The sequence below is a fragment of the Thermobia domestica genome, chromosome 6, assembly GCF_964235325.1.
Source record: "Thermobia domestica chromosome 6, izTheDome1.hap1.1, whole genome shotgun sequence".
Lineage (NCBI taxonomy): Eukaryota > Metazoa > Arthropoda > Insecta > Zygentoma > Lepismatidae > Thermobia > Thermobia domestica.
This window is the reverse complement of record NC_137459.1, coordinates 151,161,264-151,179,973: the sequence shown is the minus strand read 5'-3', so window position 1 is coordinate 151,179,973 and position 18,710 is coordinate 151,161,264. Positions and strand designations below refer to the sequence as shown.

The window sequence follows — 18,710 nt, the reverse complement described above, 5'->3', positions numbered from 1 at the left end:
ATCGATTCAAAAAAAAAAAAAAAAGTCTAGATATCTATTCTCTTTTTTGTTCTACGAATATCAATATTGAAATTTTAAGTACTAGGATATTCTATCAATTTCAGTTTTAGTTGGAAGGTGGATAATATCCGTTCTGGAAGTTGAATCGATTCAAAAACAAATCTTGTCGCTATCTGTTCCGTTTTTGTTCTATGGTGATCAACGTTGAAACTGAAATAGTAGTAAATTTTTACCACTTCCAGTTTTATTAGAGTAATACTGGTGAAGATGGTATATTTCCTTTCGACTTTTGAATCGATTCTAAGAAAACCACTTGTCACTATCATTTTTGTTCTATGGCGATTAACGTTGAAATTGGAAACTGTTGATTTCTACCACTTCTGGTTTTAGTCGGGTAATATGGGTAGAGATAGTATGCTTTCTTGAGACTAAATCGATTCCGAGAAGACCACTTGTGAAGAAATAAAATCTTAACAGTAGTAGTTACGTATCCTTTACTTTAATTTTTAACACCACCTTACTCTCAAGAAAACACACTTATTATTTGTATCGTATATGTAGTTATCACTGGCGTATAGGTTGATAAAGATTGTTGTAGCATTTTTGGATATGGTACAGTAGCGTAGCTAGAATATTTTCCAGGGGGGGGGGGGGCAACGAAGGGCCCAAGAAAATTTTGAGGGGGCCATCTCCAATGAATGAAAAACTTGATTCACATAAATTATGTATATATATATATATATATATAGGTGTGTGTTCAAGATGAATGTTTCCATCTTCGTTGTTCATGTTCATGATTGTTGTTCAAAACAGCGAAAATATAACAACTTACTACCTCAAACAACTAGGGCACATTTATACAATTGATTTCCATTCTAATATAAATAGTTACTTAATCACGGCGTTTAAAATATGTGTAGCTGATTGATTTAGAGAATAAAGTTCCTCGTTGAAATTTGCACTTATATCACGATGCTAGTTATTTTAAGAATTTGCTTATTACATACGAAGGTAGAGCTACCAGAACTTTAGCTGTACTTTCGAATCAAGCTGATATGCATACTGCTATGTTAGGTTTTCACAAACAGACTAGTGGAAACTCCATTAAAAGTAAACTGAACTTATTCTATTTATTGTAATGATTTTCCTCACTCTCACAACAAAGAAAAACATTAAATATAACACTTCAAACACTTGTATAAACTATACACTTTCGTTACCTTTCTAAAACTTTTAATAAACAAGTATTATTACGTGACAAAGCAATTAATTTATGTTGTGTTAAACGGTAGAACGAACAGTATTATTTCAGAAAAGGTGGAAGATTATAAAATTCAAAAACAGTGCTTCGTCTATATTGTCTTGTTAAAATAGCTTATAGTTGTTGAAATACTAATTTCACTTGTGTGCTTGACAGCTGTAACACATAGAAGGATTGATCAATACCAGTTTGTAACAGTTTACATTACAAAAAAAGCATGTAGTTTACTTACGTAGTTAATAAAACTGCATATGAATACAAAACAAAAGTATAATCAACCATGTGCATTTGAGCTTAGCGGTAGAACAATGAATTCATATTCGGAAGATGATCTGATCGATCCTCGTGGGCAAATATTTCGACTTAGGAGTTTACCAAGAGTCTTCCTTAGTTCACTAGCGAAATGTTTATGGCCCAATTGACTCATTTCCCTCACTTCTATTCTCTGAGCCTCAGATGTTTCAAAGCCTTAAAAGAAATTCAAATGTAGTTGAAGTAACTTAACGCTATTATCCTGTAGTCGATGCTAAATTAATATTGTTAGTTTTGAGATTGGATATGAATGCACAGCATTAACTAGTAGGTTTATATCCTGCTCAAAATTCACGTCACCACTGATTTATTGTTCTGCATAATTCCTACAATATAATTTTCTCTGAAATGGTTAAGAATATTTTGACGAAGAACATATATAAATCTGCGATAAAATTTGGTATTCAGTGACTGAACTCACTAAATGGAGTCTTTATAGACCGTTCCATAAATTCCTGATATCTCTCTGATTACTAAATATCAGATAAGATAACGGGATGACACAACCTGGTCACGGGAGTAACTACCACTTTTACACAAAATAACATTACTGCCGCGACCAACTTGTATCATTTCGGTATCTTACCTGATGGTTAGTAATCAGGAGATTGTAACACTGGCTCTGTGATAAACTTTGGAATTTCTCTATGAAGTAGCATTTTAGGGATTAAACTACAGTTGAATTTTTGAAAGGAAAATACTTCTGAACGATTTATTTACAAAGAATCGCTGAATTTTATTACATTTCCCCAGGCTTTAGTTAGTAGTATCGGTCCATCAAGCGCTGACTCCGTTTTCCTGGAGGCCGCTAGTATCGCTTGTTAACATTGTACCAGAAGGATTCTACAGAATTGCTAATGGCCAAGAGCATTAGGATAGGAAACTAGACGTACTAAAGACAAGACCAGAAGATAATCGAGCGGAAGAACCAGTATCGGTAGCAAATAGTACTTGCTCGTAATATTCAGCATCTAATTTTTCTCAAATGATCGGGATGCAAACAACAGAGAGAATAATTATTTCACAAGTAATAAAAAACTTCTGCTCTCTTCTTTTATTGTTAATTAAACAAGACGGCTCGATATTATGATGCTTTGAAAATAATAATAATGCCAAATTATTTAATGGATGCTATGCATTTGTTCTATGTCGCCATAATCAATGGGAATTAATTACTTAGTGTACAAATTATAATAAGTAATGTACGAAAACTTCTTTCTTTCAACGCAAGTGTAATGTTTTTCTGCAGTGTATGCTATTTGTAAGTAACTCACTGTGTAGGGGGGCCAAGAATTTGAGCAAGGGGGCTTGGCCCCCCTTGGCCCTTCCTTAGCTTCGCCACTGATATGGTAACGTCCAATCCCGCAAAGCGTCCAGGTGTCCAGCTGAAGTCGGAGGACAGGGTTAATGATGACACGAATGTACGACCCACTAGTCATGTTCCAGTGATTGAAGACAAGAGGTGATTGGAATGTTTATTTTAGTGCCTTTCGTTTTCCAGTTCGGGGTTCGGGTTTTGTATGGCGAATGTGACCACACACTGGGTTATCTCAACACGTCTATTGTACAATGTTAGAGAAACATTTAAGAATATCCCGTATATATCGTCCAATTCGAGAGGAATTCACACTGCAAAATGTGCTGCTAGTAGTGTGAAGGTCCTCAGATAACACGATTAGTAGAGTTGTGTATGAATTACAACCTGTTTCCAATTACAGTTTCCAGAACATCGACAGCGAACGCCTATTATGCAATTAGGTAACTTCAAGTGTAGCCATGTAGTGGGACTGTGAGAAGCCGGGAGTTCGTTCCACAGAATTTCCGCTCGCGTAGGTCATGATGTGCCAGTAGCCCATTGGTGTTGGTAATAGGATGCATAACCCAGACGTTCCTATAGCAGACATTGCCTGCAGTGCTCCTTTGATGCACTGGGAAGCGCCTGGACACAAGATACTTTCGGACAGACATTGAGAGAATGACAATCACCATTGCAATCACAACCATAGTTGCTTCCCATGTGAGTGCAAGAACAGTAAACAATTGATTGTTAGAGGCAGACCTACTTTCATATGAAGATTACCTCTGACATTTGCTCATTGCCGAGAAAGTCTTCGGCGGTGTCGGAATATACTGCAGTGATGAGACAACTGGAGAGTAGTAGTATTAAGCGAAGAGAGTCATTTCTGTCTCAGACACAGTATCGGCCGTGTGTGTGTGTCCGTAGAGCCAGGTGATTAGCAAAAGGAGGTTCACACACATCACTTTACATTCTGGTATGAGGGCAATAAACTACACATGCCACTCAGCTCTGATCTTTGTTCAGGGAAGTGTGACTAGTGCGTCGTACATTTGTGACGTCGTTAGTCCTGTCATCCGACCATATCTGGATACTTTGTGGGATCTAATATTCCAGAGGATAAAACGAACGTTCACGCTCCACGAGGGTAACCTGTCGTGCTCCATATATATATTCGGTCCTGGCGAGCCAAAGCTCCTGGCAATGTCATATTTAGCTCATGAACGCCAGCCGTGCTCCAACAACAACAATCATCCAGCTATAGCAATATCTGTAGTGACTATGATCAACTGTGCCGTAGACAGACATTTTTAATCTGTACCTACCCAAGCAGCTGCGTTCGTTGCCTCTTGGGTTGATTAAACATGCCACTTAAATGAGTGATATATATGTTTCTGAACACACACGCTCCCTACATAGGGATTGCTATCGCGTGGTATCGACTTTCTGTGTACCAACGTTGTAAATTTCTTGATAATGTAGAATAAAGACTTCTACGTAGGAAATTACAACTCTAATAAGTTTTGAAAATCGTAATAATTTCGTAATTGCCTATTAATCAAGATACATGTGAATAAAAACTAAAAGCTATTATTTTCTGTTGAAATCTTATTGCAGATGGATTCATGTATAAATGGCCATAAAAGGAATAAAAGGTACGGGCCACCGCACTAAATTTTCTAGCTCCAATCTAAATCCTGTTATTCTGAAATAACATTTTCTTGTGAAACAGAGTAAGTTCTCCGAAAACTTCAAACAAATAAAACTCATCCCCAAAAATAAAATAATACTCGTATGTTTTTCAGGACAAATGAGTTATGCCATATCGTTAAGTTACTAATGAAATATAAACAAAATCGTTAGAGCCGTTTTTAAGAAAATCACTTTTTTTTTTTTTAATTTTCACGTTTCAGTAAACTACCCTTACTTAGGAAGAAAAATTCGAGAAAAAGAAATCTCTGGTCACAATAATCTTGAGTTTAAAATTTGGTTGAGATACGTTGAAATGGTATAGCCTCTAGGTGAGTGTATATCAGAACGAACGGACGGAAAGCTATCGAAATGTCACTTTTTCGGTATCTATGGGCCATGAAACGTGTAAATCCGTAGAAATCTTGATTTTTTTTTCAATCACCACACTTTCTTCTTTCGTTTCGTTTCTTGAGAGTAAAAAGGAAAGGTGTGGAGGGATCATAACCAAACAGTGGAATACAGATCGGGATATACAGTTTCATCGGGAGTTATTGTATTGCCCTATTTATTGGAAATATATATATATCTTCTTTACTAAATTTATTTCTAAATATAATATATTTGGAAATATATGGAAATGTAGTAATGAATAATCTTCGTTACTATATTTAGCGCTTTTATTCACAAAGCAAAACTGATCAAAGCACTAAATATATATAACTAAAAGTCGTGTAACAGTTTCGGGAATGTAACATCGCCTTTATCAGACATATTATCTATCAAACAACGTGTGTGATGTAGACGATGTTACATTGCCGAAGCTGTTACACAAATTAATCTTCTGACTTACGAACTGTGTTAAAAAATAAATTATTTTCAAGAAGTTAGTTTTTTTTTTCTTTGTAGCTGAAAGAATGTATTAGTAATGTATAATTTACAAGAGCTGTGCTTGAAAACTAATATTCCGTTTCTGTTCTTTTTATATTATAGGTTTTTCGTGTATAAGAAGAAGGGAAAAGGTGGTAAAAACACATTTTGTCCGAAATGGTTTGGAGGTTATATTCCAGTGAGCACAAGTACCGATTGATGAAGGCAATACCTTTAGATGAATTCCCAACACGATGCACCGCTTAGTTTCATGTAGTGTTCTACTCTAGATCGCGTACTAGTCACCAATAATGCACATTTTTTAACAAAGGAACTTGCCACATGTTAAGTTTATACCAGTATGTTGACGAAAGGATACTCTAACATCTTTACAGAACTGTGTTTCAGATATTTTTCTCTACAACGGTAGTCATGGCAAGAGCAGGGAAACAACAGAGTAAGTAATTTCTTTTTGTTTTCCAAAATGCGTAAGCCTAGTATTGATATGAAACTTATGCTAATTTAATTTTCATTTTATTCACTGCGGCAAATTTTGAGATAAATTTTGAAATCATTTTATGTATATTTTTCCCTAATAAGTCAAACTAAGACTTTGTTATAGAGCGTGCATGGTTTTTATTTTTTTAAGAAGTTTAACCAGTAAATGAAAAGTTATAGGAAATATTAGTTTTAATTCAATAGATCTCTAGTTATAATTAAAATTATTAACTACATGTTATAAATATACCAATTACGTTATTGGCTAAATAAATGCCAAGGCCAGATACTTACCCATAAGATACGGTGACCAGATGTCGTGTTTTCAACGGGATTGTCCCTTTCTTCACAAAGTCGTCTTGTATACCTAGAAAAGTGCAACGGAACGCAAAATGTCCCATAAGCGCCCATAAGCAGGTTTTTACGTTAGTTCTCAGTGCTTGTATGAGAACGTTTCATGATCTATTCTCGTCCTTTGTTATCTAACCAACGATTACTTTTGTCAACCTATGATATATTTTCACAGTATATCTGGCCCATTGCTGCTTCTGTGATTTTATTTTCATGATAGCATTTGTCACTCCTGTCATTTTCAGATCCATGAAATTCTTTTCCTATGTGTGCTAGCATACATTTCCCCATGCTTCACTGTGTGCTCTGGAAACAGTAAATGTCTGATTTTGTTAAATTTACGTTCCTTGTTTCTGTGCCAAAACAAGTAGAATACATTCATTGCAATTTCGTGCTTCAGATAGAAAACTTAAAACCCTACATCAATTTTTGATAATATGAAGTTGTATCTTCCGAATGCACACTAGTCTAACTTATAAGTAAGTCCTTAATGCTAACACACGTAGAAATCTTGTCTTAGGTAGACTTAGTATTCACTACTTCTAATTCCGTATTTTCAACCTTCATCCTTGACTTCTTCATAGATTTGAACATCACTTTTTTTTTTCTACGTTTGTTTTGAACATGACTTTCTTGCTCTTTAAATTCAGAAGTTGTATCCTGTGATGTTTGTAAAGGGAGCAACGTTATTATATGCACCAAAGACACATGCGCTAGCCACTAAAGCAGCAGAGAGGGCGAGTCCAGCACAGTACGAATAACTCATACTCATTTGATATTTCTGTCAGTTCTCTCTCTACCTAAATGGTCAATTGTGAGATATCTATTCATAAATCCACCCTTTTTCTGTGGTTGGACAAGGTTTGTTTTTGTATTCGGTACATCAGTTATTTTATAAATTTTAGTGAGAAAGCTTGTAACTGTAGTTCCATAATTGTGTGTGTGTGTGTGTGAATTTGCATCATCATTAGCATAACACATCTCCATTTCTCGGGTTTTCGTTTGTTCTCTCCTCGTAGAAATTTAGACTAAAGTTGCGCTAGAATCTTTCTCGTAACTTCACTAGCTTCTTTTAGTATATCTAGTATAACATTATCTTCAAATACTTTTCCGTGTTTCATGTTCTAGTAGCGTGTGCAATCTCTTCTTGTAGCACGAAGGATATCTTTTTGAATTTCAGTGAAGTCTAAAGATTTAAAGTGTGCGACTGGAACAACAGGTCTCTGCCGGCGCGTTAAACACAACATTATCTCTACTGCGGAGGTATCTATTTTAGTTTCTATTTATTACTTGAATGTAACTTGTTGCAAAATTGGTAAATTTCCTGCAGCATTTCTTTTTAAGTTTAACGATCTGTTTCCACCCTTTCGCTGCTCAAACTTTACTTCGCCTATTGGAGGTACGCGAGAATTGCGAATAATGGTTATATAGTCTGTTGCTGAAAAATTTTAAGTTTCTCTTTTTAGAATATAGTTGTGAGTATAGTAATAAAGAAGCAAACCTGACAGTTTTTTTTCTCCTTTATGGTATAGAGTGGTATATCTACAAACAATAATATAAAATAATGGGATTTTTAAATGGAACGAAAATTGTTAAATGAAACAGAAATTGTTGACAGCACAACTTTTATTACACGAAGTCAGAGTTTGGAATCATTCAAAGGCTGCAAGATTCCTTGCAGTTTCATCTATTTGCAGATGTCTGAAAAAATATCCAGTACATATTTTTATGTGCGTGGAGGAAAATAAAACGACGAGAACATTGTTTTTAATGCTATTAAACATTTAAAAACTAAACCAACATAAAATAATTAGTTAAATACACCTATCGTTCTAGATACCGAATATATATGCGAAATTCAGTGCCTTAAGATGGAAATACGTTCCTAATCTTTATGAAGCAAATAATTTTAATAATGACGAATTTTTAACATACAACTGAGAGAAGTGTTATGAGTATATTTTAAAAAAAACTTTGATATTGGTTAACGCGATGTCACTGCACATTTTCAGCTAGTCACTCGTAATCCATATGTTGGTTTACATTGTTATGACCTGCTCTTTACATTTATTCTAAACAGTCCCTGCTGTACCTTGTAATTTCAAGATGAGAAATGTAGAAGAAATATATCAGTAGAGTAGTACTTGGAAAAAAATACCTACTTCGAAACAGGTGGATGCACTTCTCACGCTTTTTTAATTTAAGAAAGTTTGAGAACTTTCATTACCTCCACAACGTAACTCTTCAATTGCCTGACTGCAGCCCTTTGTACAGGTTACCTCATAGATAATTGTTGTGCCAATTTTTCAAACTTACCTGAAGGACAAACCTTTATACGTCCTTTCCGATTTCCGAAGATTATTTTGACCAAGAGTACAATAGGATAGTAGGAAGCGATGGTGGTCAGACAGAACATTTCAATCTAAATATTGGGTATTGGTAAGAAAGAAGAAAGGAAAATGAGGTATGTGTTTTCCAGTTTCAATATAGTTCGATATTAGATTCATTCATCTGTTATATTCTGACTGAAGATTAATTACCGTATAATGGAATTAAGACTCGAGAACTGTGTTTTCTCTAGTCCCCATTAGTGATCGTAAGCGGAATTCCTTGGCTTTATGTAAAGAAGAAAAGTTTTTATTATTTTCAAGAGAAAGAAACGAAAATTAATTCTTTCAAATTATCAGTTGTAAATACCTATTCACATGGCTTATAATTATTTTTTTAGCAAAAGCAGCAGGATAATTTCATGTTATTATTTACGGTTAAATATACCTTAGGGAAAGAGAAAAGAAAAAAACAGTTTACTGTTGTTTTTTTTTTCTGTAGTTTGTATAGCTGTTGGTTCTCATATTTATTTCTCAATATTAACTCAATGACTCAAGGAAAACGCAGAAATGAAGAACCTTCTAATGGATTCTATACTTTGTCAGTCTGGTCCTCTCAGTTATTCACTGAGTCATTCCTTCAGATTTTGTATATTATTCTCCCATCTGTTTCTCAGTCCACGTAACGCTCATTCCGTAGAAGCCATCGTGCCAGTAGAGTTTCTCATTATGTAAGTTTCTTGATTTAACCTCGTGTTTAACGTTCTTGCTATCATTCATAATGTTAGATGTTGTAATAAGGAGTATATTTGCAGAATTTTGACATGAAATTGCTTAAATAAAAGTATAATTTTCAAATATTAAATATAACAATAGAAAATTTAGTGATAGTATGTAGTAAATGGAAAACTTTATTCTAAGGATGAATAAGATGTTTTACAGTGTTTTAAGATTATTATTTAAATAATAATAATAATAATAATTTGTCCAGTATAAATGATTTGTTTTTGCTTTTTCGAAGTCGCATACGATCCTGCTTTTTAAAACATGATTTCTACGTAGCATGTTGCATGTATTTTTGTTTCTTTTACACGATGTATACATTTCTTTCTGTATTCGTAGTCATTGGCTTTACACATCTAGGAATGAAATTACTGCAGAAGCTTTTGAATAAACGAGTCTCTTGCATGATGCACTTCAACTTTTTTTTTTTTTTTCTTGTTGCTTGCTTTAAATCAGAAAAATTAATAGAATTGATACCCTGTAAAAAAAAAATATTTAAAAAATGCAAGTGATGACGAAGTGGTCAGAAATTCGTCTTTTAGTGTAATAAGGAGAGAAAGTTTTGGACCCGAATTCAGTATAGATAGACTTGAGGACTTAGTATTACTCCATACAAGTTTTATTTCTTATCTAAATCCTATAGTGCACAATGAATATCGTAAGTTAAATGAAATTCTAAATGTTTTTCCATAAACTAAATGTACTTGGAGTTACTATATGTTTATGTCGGTTCCATATTTAGTTATTCCATTTCCTTTTCAAACGTTTGATTTACGAAACTAGAGAGAACGTTATGAGCAATCGTTGATCTATTGTTTATAGAATTTATTTATGGGCCCTAATCAGTTTCCCAACTGCTAAAACTATTGTAAATCTCTTAGTTTAGAAGTAGTTACTCGTAAGTTCGAATTCCCACCTCTGTTCACAAACACTGTAGTGTGTTCTCTCTCTACATTTATTAACCTGCTGTGAGATGGAATAGATACCTACATTGTGTTTGAAAAAACAAAAGTTTAAATTTGCAGAAATTTGTAATTATCTTTTATTAATTCAATGCTCATTTAGTTTAATGAAACTCATTAATTATTTCTATAAAATGAAAAAAAGCCAAGGAAAGCGATTCACAAAATTTTGTTTCAACGTTGCTAAAAAGTTGAGTTTTATCACTAAGGAAGCTTCTTTGTATATCTTCGATTATTTATAATTTTATCTCGGAAGTCTAGACAAGGGCTTTATCTTCTTTCGCTTCATGTGACAATTCTTCGGTAGACAGTTAACCTGCCCATGCGTTGAAACATTTAGAATTTTTAAAATTGTACTCATGATAAAAATATTAATGATAAAACATTATGTGTTGCATGATAGTGTTTCAGAGAATGGCAATATACGTTTCTTCCACTACTTGCTTCTATTGCAGGTTAAAATGGACGATAGGCTAACATTAATATAATGAAGAGGATAGCTCAGTAATCTGTTCACTGAGAACTCGCTGTTTTGCAGTGTTCCAACCGCCAGTACAGAACCGAAGTTATTGAAAACACGAAATCCTACACGATTGATATATTCAATGTTGATTTTAGCATTGTAACCCATTTAATCATACCTGGTAGGCTGTGATTCAAGAAAAAAACAATTGTACCCAATATTATTAGTTTATTGTATTAAATGGTTTTGATAGTGTGTTGCTGTGTTGTAACAAAAACGAGCTCTCAGAAAAGTAAACATGGTTAAGTATACTTTTCTAAACTGCCAAGAGCTTCTAAATTTTATTGATCTATTCATTGTTTTATAATGTGAAGTTAGAAGTGGTATTTAAATATTGCGTCTATTTTCATATAGAGGCTAAAATGTACAATTATGTTAGATATTTTCAAAATTAGTGTCATAAAGAGTGTCCTTTTTTATTCGCTCATTGTCTATACTTCAGATAGCATGTACTGCATGCTTATGTTTTGTATGATGCTTTGTTTGCTTGTTTCTTTCTTTTTTCGTTTTAAATTTTTGTAAGTTCGCTCATCAAAATTTTGGGGAGGAATGCTTTTGTTTTAATTGTTTATTAGTGATATATGAATAAATATCAAAATTGCTTCATCGATTACAATAAAGAAACCTGTTCCAAGTAGGAAGCTAGTATGTTGGGTTGGCATATTCATATAATTTATTTTTCCCTTTCAAGTCAAAATTTTGTGGAATAGCAGTGATATTAAATATAATAACATTGCCTTTGTCTGTAGATTATATTTTTAAGCTCCACACTTAGTATATAAGGTATTATATTGATATGTTGAAAACTCTATAGCAAAAGAACAAAATTCAAAAAAGTAAGCACCAACTAAACCGTATATTGTGCAGTATGAAATAATAAGTTATGTACGTAATACAGTCTTTAGTATTAGCTTCTGTAGTTGCTGTATTCATTGTGGAATCATTGAAGAAAAAAGGAAAGAAAGAGAAAAATAACACTGATGTGGAAATAAGGAAGCATTATAATATGTTACATAGATTAATATTACCTTTTCTAGATGATCATTCAAGAAATACTTTTTTGTAATAGAAATAGAAGCGTTTCCTTGGAGAGTGTTTTTTTTTTTAATTTAATTTATTTTATTTATTTATTTATTATTATTATTATTCTTTTTTTCGTTTCTTTAGTGTAAAGAATTGCTTCCCTCCCCGTTAGTAAATGTGCTTTCACGTATTCAGTATACGGAATATTTTTTGTAGAAAGGCACTAATACATAGGATTTTTACCTTGTTCGCTGCATTAGTTGAGACAGACACTTCGTTTGTTGCTATTTGCAGCATTTTTAAAATTGTGGTGTATATATAAATACATAAAAATAATATGAAACCTCGTCAAGAAGATGTGTTCCTTATCCTTCTTGCTTCCTTCAATAAACACGGGTTTTGATGTAGGTCTTACCAAATGTGTATCAGTTTTATAGTAAAAATTCGAGGGTTGTTTATGTAAGTATGTCATTGTGTTTCACTAATGCATTTGCTGTTTCGTGCTCTGAATTTTGAAAAATTATTATAAGCTTCTCATATAGAATTTCTTTCTCATTTGATTATGTAGTATTCTAGCACTGCAGTATAACAAATAAAGTTCACGTGCAAACAATTTTTAATTAGTGTGTGCATTAGTTAGTATGTTCTTAATTAATTTTGATACTAGTTTCTAAATGAGAGAGTTGGACACAATTACTGATCATGCGTAACGTAACGAACAGCATTTGTCATTGCACTAGTGACGAAATTATTACAGGCGAAGACTAACACCACAGTCGAATCATAGCAATGTAATTACTTGGCCGGTAATTATAGTGTGTAGAATCTTGGGTGATATTATATACACAGACGCTTATTTTTATTTGTATATTTATTTATTTTATTTTGTTTTACTTTTCTGTGTGCCCCTGATAGGTTAATTCGTGGTGTGTACGTTGTACTGATATTTTTTTTTTTTTTTTTAAATCTAATTACTGTGTGGTTGCATGCTTCCTTGCTATTTTTATTATATATTGTACTACCTACTATAATAATATTAATGTATAAGCTGAATCGCAATAACATTGAGATTCTGTGTGATTCCTGTTGATATTTTTCAGAACTGCTTATCTCTTCAAAGTAATAAGTTGTGAGATCCCTATCTGAAGTGATAGTGCCTGTGATGATGTTGGAGTTACTTTTATAAAAAGATTTTACATCTTTTTTGAGTCTTTTTGTTTTTACCGAGTTAACGCGTAGAATAAGTTTAGTTAAAGTGATGCGAAAATCTGAGTCCTTTTTTGAGGATGTGGCACATATACTTGGACATGAAAGATGTCTTCAGTGTCTCAGCAGATTAGTGTCAAAGAATAAATGTAGTTTTTAAGTTGTTTTTTTTCTGTCAACTAGATTTTCTGAATTATTCAGAAAATATTTTTGTTCTCTTGTATTTTTTCTTAGAAATGTATTTTTGTTTAGTTTTAAAATTGCATTGTCTCTGTTACAGTGTTCCTATGTAAGCTTAAGAGAATATTGTGGTAATAGTAGTGTTAGTTAACATGTATTTTGTTAAGTAGTAATAATTTTGTTCCTGCCAAAAACTATTTTATTTTGAATAATACTTTATGCCGACAAATATTTACTTTCTCAACATCGGGCTGTGAAGAACATTTAATGCTCATTTGGGAAAAAAATCTGTTCCTTCTGTTAAATGCACTAGAGGTTAATACTGTTGTAAAAATAACGCAATTAAAGTGCGATTCTGATAGCTATTTACAACAAAACGTATAACGTATATAATATTCGGTAAAACAAAGGAGGTTTATAGAAACAGAGCAGGTTTTGGTGCTTTTAGTTTCTGAGCTATTCACAATAGTATCGAAAGTGCATTTGAGAAGAGGAATCAAAGAACTTTTACGACATTATACGAACAACACTGATAAATGCATCAAATGGTTCGTTGCATATTTATCTTTTATAGTAAGTAGGATTTTTGTTTTCCATTTTGTATGTAAATGTCAAGTTGAAAGTCCTTGTTAGTCAATATCGGAAACAAGGACAGTTACATTTTCTGTAATTATAAGTAAACAGAAGTTCCTGATCTTGCGTGTTCCCATCTCAGGTAGTGTTGGTGCATATAGTCATAATGCGCTACAACCTAAGTTGAGATCTAGTGATTTTCTAAAGCTTATTATAGTATTTGTTGATCTTGATTCACTATTTATTATAGTTCCTTGTAGTGTGTTGAGTTCTCTGTTCAACATCTGCTACTTGTTTTAGCTTTATTTGTATACGAATAGTAATTTATTATTGTCACAAAACCATGTCCATGTGAAACTGCAGCTATTTTCTAGAAAAATTTTAAGTACCTGCATACTTTACGGCGATTTTAGTGAATACGGAAATACTGAAGTTTTTTGTGTGAATTTGAAATCTTAGTTCGGTATTTTAAGAAGATTAAATACCAAGGTGGGAATGAAGCACAAGTGCCTCTGGCCTAAAAGTTGTGAGTAGTACAGAATTTACAAAATGAAATCTGATCTCTTCACGAGCATTAGGACATTTTGCAGTAGCAAAAACAAAATATTCGATGCCAATTTCAGTCTTCTCGAGAAGTGAAGATATCTAACAAACATATTGGTCGATGTTTAAAGTTGCATAATTTAAATGTACGATGGATTTGATACACAACTCATATAGAAGTTCAGTAATTCAACTCACCTTTTCCCATTTCTTTCGTTTTTAACGTAAATACGAAACAGACTAAAGGCCAAGTATTTCAAGCAAATTCTTTTTTTTTTAAGCCGATACGTGGCGTGACTGTCAAAATAGCAATAGAGGCAATAGTATACAATTACGGAACGAAATATATTATTTTTGTTGTAATCAAAATGTGTTTTTTTTTATTTATTATGTTAAATAGTACTAAACATGTCTTCAGAACTCTTTTTGTTGTTCACTTTTAAAGTAAAAATGAAAGTGTGTAGTTATTTATTTTCTGGAAAATGAGTCGCAGTATTTAAAGAGCAGTGAGAAACGTGTTCTCCATTCTGCTAGTGTATTTTACAATGTAAAACTATTTTTCTTAATATTTTACCCAGATATGTGTGAGAAATCTTGAGAACGAGGAACAGTAGCAGACATCTCAATATTCAATAGCTACATTCTGTGATAAGTGAAATTAGTTTTGTGAAATGCCAATATTTCACGAAAAAGTTTAAGTATTATTGAAGAAAGAAAGACATCCATTGCAGAAAAAATCTGTATCAATAACTTTACACTTATCGTTTTTGGTTCATGATGGTTATTGAGATTACTTAGGTTCAACAGCTGTTCAGCCAAGTATTTTTGAACTAACTATCCGTTTGCACTGTTTCATTTCTCATTAAAATCGATTGTGAGAGAAATTGCCTATGTACGGAAACATGTAAAGTTTTCATATTAGTATTAGAATAATCAATCATTTGTATGTTTCGTAATAACAAAGGTTTGGAAGTAAACTTTTATGCACAATATGTATTAGTTAATTTTTCCCTACTTAATTTGTGTGGTACTTAGAATAAAACTAGTGTCCTAAGATGTCACCAAAAATTCCCGTAGGAGATTTCAATTCCCTACGTTATGTCACCATTATTTCATTCATGTTTACAGTTCTTGTTTACTATAAGTTTTACCCTATTACAATATTGTGTGAGATGAAATCTCTTTCTCCGGATTTCCGGACGGAGAGATGGAAAAGTTATGTCTGAGCAAGGGATGCCGTGTCAGCCTACTCTTAAGGACCATTGAGAAAGAATTTGGTTAATAAAAATTATAATTCATATGACTTGACAAAGAAAAATGCATTCATTAAGTTACAGTAGTAGTTATTATTTTTATTCCTTCTGCAACCGACGAATATATGTTGAGAAGAATTACATATTTTGATTTCTGTTTGTGTTTGAATTAGCCTTAACCTGGGTACATATCGGGTGACCCAATAAATTATGGATTTCTGATTAGTGTATTTTATAAATTATTTAAATCTTGTCTAATGATGTAACAGCTGAACCCCAGTAAATGGAAAAAAAAAAAGCGCGAAATTAAAGAAAGAATGGAAAAAACTTATTTCTCCTCAAATTAATTCGTTGAAACGTTTGTTGAAATACGTTTGCGTTAATCCACATAATTACTCAGTACAGTCTACGTATGCAATATTCTAATTACTTTCGTCAATGACTATGCAAAAAGGAGTTTAAAATTTGCTATCTGAAGCGTCAGTCACTGTATTTTAAGCTTTTGCAAGCTCTTTTTGCATCACAAACAGCAAATTTTGGCAAGCACTCTGCAGATAGAAATGGCCAAATAACAGTTGGTCACTCTGAGATCATAGGTAACTTGGTAAGGCCTATTATTATTATTATTCAATAGCACTAAGATTGAATATTATTCATAATTCGATGGATCTTCATATTATCGGAAGCACTAATGTAAATGTCCATTATTTAGCAAGACGCAGTAGTTCTTTAAGCTCTATAATTGATTGAAATTTAGGGCCGCGGTGGCTCAGTGGCAGAGCGTTCACCTCTGGTGCTTGGGGTCCCGGGTTCGATCCCAGCCCCCGCCAAGTGAACTTTGTGGTGGACAAACACCGTGTGCGTGGGTTTTCTCGGGGTTCTCCCGTTTCCTCCCACTTTATTCATTCCACCATTTCATTCATTACTCATCATCACCGTCTCCTTTAGCCTAACCGGCATAACCGAGGGACGTAAAACTCAGATTTCATTTTTTTTATTTTATTTATTTATTTATTTATTTATTTATTTATTTATTTTTTTGATTGAAATTTGGGCAAGGTTTCAATCGATAATAACTCTTAAAAATAATAATAAAAAAAACATGCCTTATAGGTTCAGGGTAGAATTATCTAGCGCATGACGGCTGGCAAAGGTAAATAAATTAATAACTATTCAAGAGAGAAATTAACACACGATGATAATTTTGTATTTGAACTTTATTGTCTGTTGAAATGGTATTCATGTATATTTCAATTACATTTAAAGTATCATCTAGCTATACCAAAGTACTTTTTTTTTTTAATCATCATACCTAAGTTTCTGGAGCTTTCTTTAACAAGATGATGATCTAGACTGTCTTTGGATTCTATTAGGATACCATTACTGTATGATGTTGAAAATATAATTAACTTGTTCGTATATACAACACATAAGATAAAAAAAACTTGGAGATTTGTTGGCGAAATTTTGCATCGAAATTGAGTTTATTACCTTGTTTTATATAACGGTAAGACAGCCACATTTACCTGTTTCTTCAGTTACTTCTAAAGAAACACTAATACACACGAATAGGAATTGTGCAAGCTAACTTCATTTATTCAATCACTCGATATGAAATTGTTTTAGATTTTTTGTTTTTTGACTAGATTTTGCTAGTACTAAAGTCACGTAATAATACTTGTAAGTGGCACAGTGTTCTTCAATTTGGCTTGCAGCGCAATAAATTACAAGCTCCAGAAAGAATAACATGTTAATCTAACATCTTCACAGTATATAATCGGTATGTTAAATTACAGTTAAAATTATTCCGTCTTATTGTAGTACAAAAATAACACTTTATATGTTGTAGAATAAATGAACACAATCAGTAACCTTGGTAACTTCTTCCGTTATATAATATTGCACAAAAATCTCTGTGTTACATAAATGTAGTTCACAAAATTCTGAATACGTCCGTTCTTCCTGTGTAGTGTATAAGTTTACATAGAGATGCTTATTATTTCGCCACTTAAAACGCACACTCCCTGAAAAGCTTACACACAAAGCGTCCAACGTTATAGTATGACCGTTGTTTTCTTTTTGATTTCCTGCAACATTAGTCGTTGATCACAGATTTTCGTAGATGTTTTTTGGCGTTTTTGGTTCTATGTACCCATCTTCTTGGCAGTCATTCTTTTTCTCTTCTGACAAGCTACCAGTGTTTTCAGATTTTATCGAGGTGTTGTCACTTTCTGAAGTTACAGATTTCTGGTCGTCTCTAGCAGGGGTTGTAGCCTCTTTGCTATTATTGAGCTCTTCCGAGTTTTTCTCATCTGTTACTTTATGGATTTTTGAAGGATTTACTTCTTTGCTAGGAGTATTTTCTGGCTTCTCGTCTGGATCAAGTTTAGTCGTTTTCGGAGCGATGTAGCCTTCATCTTGTGGTGCTGGCGGTGCTGGCAGTTTGGAACTTTTTCGAGATTTAGGTGGTAGCGAGTCCTCTTTGCAATTCAGATCGGATTTAATGGCAGGAGTTTGCAACGCTGGTGAAACATTTTCCTTTGTTACTAGGAGTTTATTTCTTAAAGCCATGTCATCAATATTTGAGAGTGAACACGATCGCCCTAAACTTTCATAAATATGGTCTCCTGGTAGTTTGTGTCCATTGCTTTCGTCTTGAAAGTGAAATTTTATCTTGGACGGTGAATCGGTGTATCGATTTTTCTTATCGCTCCCAATATCCAACTTAGGATCTCTGTCGCGAAGCGCCGATTCCAATGCCTCTCCCACAGTTACTGGCTTTTGTTTCCTTTTGCACACACATACTAAAACAAGCATCACGGTCAAAAGTAACACCAATGCAAATAGAGCTATCAAAATCCATCCCATGTGGACGTGTGGTTTTTCTGAAAAAAATAAAAGAAGGCTTTCTTACACGATTGGCATTCACAAGTCAGTAATTATCAAAAGTTCAACAGATTAGGAAATATATACTCTTATCTTACAGAAATTATTATTCCGTGAACTGTTACCTAAAATCCTATTAGGAACTTCAGGTATCCAACTTCGGGAAATGGATA

The 18,710-nt window shown here is 33.2% G+C and overlaps 2 protein-coding genes across 6 annotated transcripts in view; one reads left to right on the top strand and one right to left on the bottom strand.

Moving 5' to 3' along the window:
• LOC145688267 (trehalase-like) overlaps positions 1-15,390 on the top strand; it is a 57,317-nt gene extending 41,927 nt beyond the window's left edge. For 2 of the 3 annotated variants that reach the window (XM_081762252.1, XM_081762254.1), the window contains exons 6-7: positions 5,553-5,886; positions 10,806-15,390. In XM_081762252.1, the coding sequence (XP_081618378.1) occupies positions 5,553-5,649 (97 nt within the window). In that variant the 3' untranslated portion in view covers positions 5,650-5,886; positions 10,806-15,390. The remainder of the gene's footprint in view (positions 1-5,552; positions 5,887-10,805) is intronic. The other variant, XM_081762253.1, reaches the window with a different exon arrangement.
• A 400-nt stretch (positions 15,391-15,790) lies between these two features.
• The window catches only part of LOC145688266 (netrin receptor DCC-like), a 145,016-nt gene continuing 142,096 nt past the window's right edge, over positions 15,791-18,710 (bottom strand). For all 3 annotated transcript variants that reach the window (XM_081762249.1, XM_081762250.1, XM_081762251.1), the window contains one exon: positions 15,791-18,536. In XM_081762249.1, the coding sequence (XP_081618375.1) occupies positions 17,758-18,536 (779 nt within the window). In that variant the 3' untranslated portion in view covers positions 15,791-17,757. The remainder of the gene's footprint in view (positions 18,537-18,710) is intronic.